Here is a 3556-nt window from a genome sequence, read left to right as displayed (position 1 = left end):
CCACTTCTCATCTGCTGAGATTAAAGGAATGTGCCACCACCACCAGACAGAGCATTTTTTTCTTTAACTTTATTGTTTGTTTACTTGTATATTATGGTTTCCAATTTTTTCCATGTTTCTCTATGTGTGTGTGTGTGTGAGAGTGTGTGAGTGTGTGTGTGTGTGTGTGTGTGTGTGTGTCTGTGTGTATGAATGTCTCATGCCTTTTCTGAGTTATTGTTTGTTTGTTTTATTATTGTTTGTTTTCTTTACCTGCATGTTAGAGAGAGGAGGAGAGAGACAGAGAGAGAGAGAGAAAGAGAGAGAGAGAGAGAGAGAGAGAGAGAGAGAGAGAGAGAGAGAAAGCATGGGGTTGGAAGGTGAGGAGTGATTGGGAGAAGCTGGGAGAGGGGAACACGTGATCAGAAAATATTTTATGAAGAACAATATTTTCAATAAGAAGTTAGAAACTAAAGAAGAAATGTTGGTGTGTGCATACAAGGTGAGTGAGAGAAAAAGAAGCACTGAGGCTATGGCCCTAACCTGTGGTCAGCACTGCAGCAGAGTGTGATCTGAATGTCTTTGAACCAGAGGAGAAAAGCTGGCACACTGAGTTCACCAATTAGTCAGGCTCAAGGGTAGAGGCAACAGTCCAGGATCAGTTCTGGATCTCGAGTAAAAATATGTGTGCTGGCTGAGCATGGAAGGAAGATTGTGTCCAGAGGGACAGAAAAGCAAGAATAACACAGGAAACATGTCCTCAGTGTCAACAAGGTCACTTGCTGTCTCTGACTCAGTAGCGCCATCTTCTGTCCTTCTTCATCTGCACTTACTGTTTATGTTGGAATGACAAGGTTCATGAGAGCCATGATTGTATATTTATGCAAGGAAATTGCAAAAACAGAAAACCCAAGATTTACCAAAGACAGTGGAAATGATAAGGGACTTAAAAACTATGGGCTTAATGCCACAGAACATTATGAGCTTTTAAACATTTTATAAATCATGGACAACAGGGCTAAGATATTTATTATATTTATGAAGAGCTATGTACTATCTCATCTTAAATTATAATTGTTACATTATATACATGTACACATAATTTTAATGTGTATAAAGGCATACATATATGTATAACAGAGTCTATTTAGCATTGCTCATATGTCCAGGGATATGCGTCTAGGGATAATCATTTTAGATTGGGGCCTACAACTGTCAATAGGACCTTATAAAACTAAACCCTCCCTATAGCAAAGGAAATACTCAATCCAGTAAAGAGAAGCTCACAGTGTGGTAAAGACCCTTTCTAAGGTTTACACTTTCTATGGTTGTTTTCCAAAATATACAAAGAACTAGGACAGTACATTAAGACAGTTGATAAAACAACCTATATGGATCACAAACAAATCTGAACAGAGAATTTTGGAAAATAAAAATAAGATGATTGAAATGAGATCAGGAATGTTTGAGGTGACATTGCAGTACTGTGCAAGCCCAAGTCACACCAAATTCTAGCGTGCAGCTGGGAGTTGAATAAAAAAACTGTACGCCTTGCAGTGGAGTTATTGCCAATTGTTAGCTGCTAGGTGAAAGAGAGAGTTCTATCTGGGTGTATCTCTTCACGAATGTATCATATTCCAGTAGGAAAACCTAAAGATATAGGAGCTGCACAAATTGGCCTAGATGATTTAAAAAAAGGAAATTTTGTAAAAAAAAGGAAATGAATTTGTGTGTTTGGAGAAGGGGTATATCTGGAAAACATTTGTGCAGTGGTGAGTATGATGCCAATAGGCTAATCCGTAGATGGAAATTTTCAAATACCTAGTAGAAGTAGCCAAGAACTGTATTTTTAAAACTTTGATGTTTTGAATTCATCTAACCCTAGTCAGAATGACTAAGATCAAGAAAACAATTGTCAACACGTGGGAGTGAGAGTCAAGGGAAAGGGGGACCCTCAGGCACTGTTAGTGGGTTGGCAAGCTGGCACTGGATCTAAGGAAGTCAGTGCAGAGAATTCTCACAAGACTGCATGGAAAACTCCATGACACAGTTGTACTACACCTCGGCAAATGCCTAAGGACTCACGATCCTCCCAAACAGACACTTGTTCAACCATCTTCATTGCCTCTGAGTTCACAATAGCTATAGACAGGTTATGACATAATGTCCTTCAAGTGAACAAAAGGATCATAAATATGTGGGACTCATTTTTGTGGGTGAGTATAATCTAATGGACAGAAGAGTTGACAGACAGAGCAGAATGTCCTGGGTCTTTGTACCTAACCACCTCTGATCCTTGATATGACTGCTAAAATGTAACCAAGACTTCTTTAACAAAGGATTCACTGAAGATTCTGCTACATGGCTCAGAAGAGTCCTGTCTAAGAAAAATACACTGGTATTTGGTTCCTAAGTTTATTTTTTAAAGCAAAACAGAATTTTCTTTCTTAACAGAATTACTCATCAAGTATAAAAGGACTTATCAATATGTTCTATATTTTAAAGGTCTTTCACAGACAAATTTTTAGATCAAAAACCTTAAAAGGGAAAAAATCAAGTACACTGGTTTGCCTCTCACAGTTGCTTTGATAGAAAGCATCAAAGAATTGCAAACATAGATTATTTTTCTGCAAAGAGTTTATTGGAGAAGGAAGAGCAATCGAGGCTAAGCACAAGGTTAATGACAAATCATGAGCTCCCAGAGCACATGGTTATCTCGACTTGGATTCCATGTTCAGCTGCAGCAGAATTTATGATGTCTGTTTGGACATTCAGAGCTGTCTGCAGTTGCAATTGAAAAAGCACCATCGGCACGGCTGAGGACTTCCTTGGGCTGAGGACACAAACAAAGCATTAGGCATTAAATAAGGAAGCCAGCAGTGTACAGCAGTAAACAACCCTATGAAGATGAACTGTACATGGTACAGAGTAGGTTTGTTCTACTTGTGACATCACAGCCAGCACCATGGGAATAAGACATTTGACAAGTGTTGACCGCATACAGGACATGACATCCACACCACATTTCTTCACACTTTTTGTGATTTCCTGACCCAACACATTCACACTGGCATTTGGTTCCTAGGACTATTTTTTTAAGCAAAACAGAATTTTCTTTCTTAACAAAATTATTCATCAGGTATAAAAGGAATTATCAGTATGTTCTATATTTTGAAGATTTTTCACAGACAAATTTTTAGATCAAAACCTTAAAAAGGAAGAAAATCATGTACACTGGATTGACTCTCACTGTTACTTCTGTGAAAGACAGGAAAGATATTAGAGGATCAAAGGACAACTACCTTAACCAGAATGCCTTGACAGGATGGCAGGGCTCATCTTCAACCCTGCCTCAGGAGACTCCAAGCCTCCATCACACTGGGTACCAGCACTCACCTGCATCTTGAATAGGAGAGCCTTCTGGGCCTTCAGAAAAGACACCCTGGCCCTCTTCTCCTGGCTGCTCCTCAGATTTAGTCTGTTCATCTCTCTCTTGGATAGGGTTAGCCTGGACCTGGAAGGCCAGCAGGACAAGAGCAGAGAGGAGGACAAGTGTCTTCATGGCTAGGAGTCACCT

The 3556-nt window shown here is 39.5% G+C and overlaps 1 protein-coding gene across 1 annotated transcript; it reads right to left on the bottom strand.

Annotated features, from left to right (window-relative positions):
• Nucleotides 1-2750: 2750 nt before the first annotated feature.
• Nucleotides 2751-3543, bottom strand: LOC116104743 (alpha-defensin-related sequence 10-like). The gene is made up of 2 exons (XM_031391216.1): nucleotides 3376-3543; nucleotides 2751-2812 (listed from the first exon to the last, which is right to left on the bottom strand). Exons 1-2 carry the CDS (start codon nucleotides 3539-3541, stop codon nucleotides 2751-2753), a joined length of 228 nt encoding a protein of 75 aa, XP_031247076.1. The 5' UTR covers nucleotides 3542-3543.
• Nucleotides 3544-3556: the final 13 nt, after the last annotated feature.

This window comes from Mastomys coucha, unplaced genomic scaffold (genome assembly GCF_008632895.1).
Source record: "Mastomys coucha isolate ucsf_1 unplaced genomic scaffold, UCSF_Mcou_1 pScaffold22, whole genome shotgun sequence".
Lineage (NCBI taxonomy): Eukaryota > Metazoa > Chordata > Mammalia > Rodentia > Muridae > Mastomys > Mastomys coucha.
Note: the sequence above shows the minus strand (reverse complement) of the source record. Positions and strands in the feature narration are given on the sequence as shown.

What these genes read in the sequence shown, in the direction of transcription:
- LOC116104743 (XM_031391216.1), bottom strand. Translation starts at nt 3,541, where the DNA reads ATGAAGACACTTGTCCTCCTCTCTGCTCTTGTCCTGCTGGCCTTCCAG. An exon ending in CTCTCCTATTCAAGATGCAG is followed by an intron (nt 2,813 to 3,375) that starts GTGAGTGCTGGT and finishes TTGTGTCCTCAG; the next exon opens with CCCAAGGAAGTCCTCAGCCG.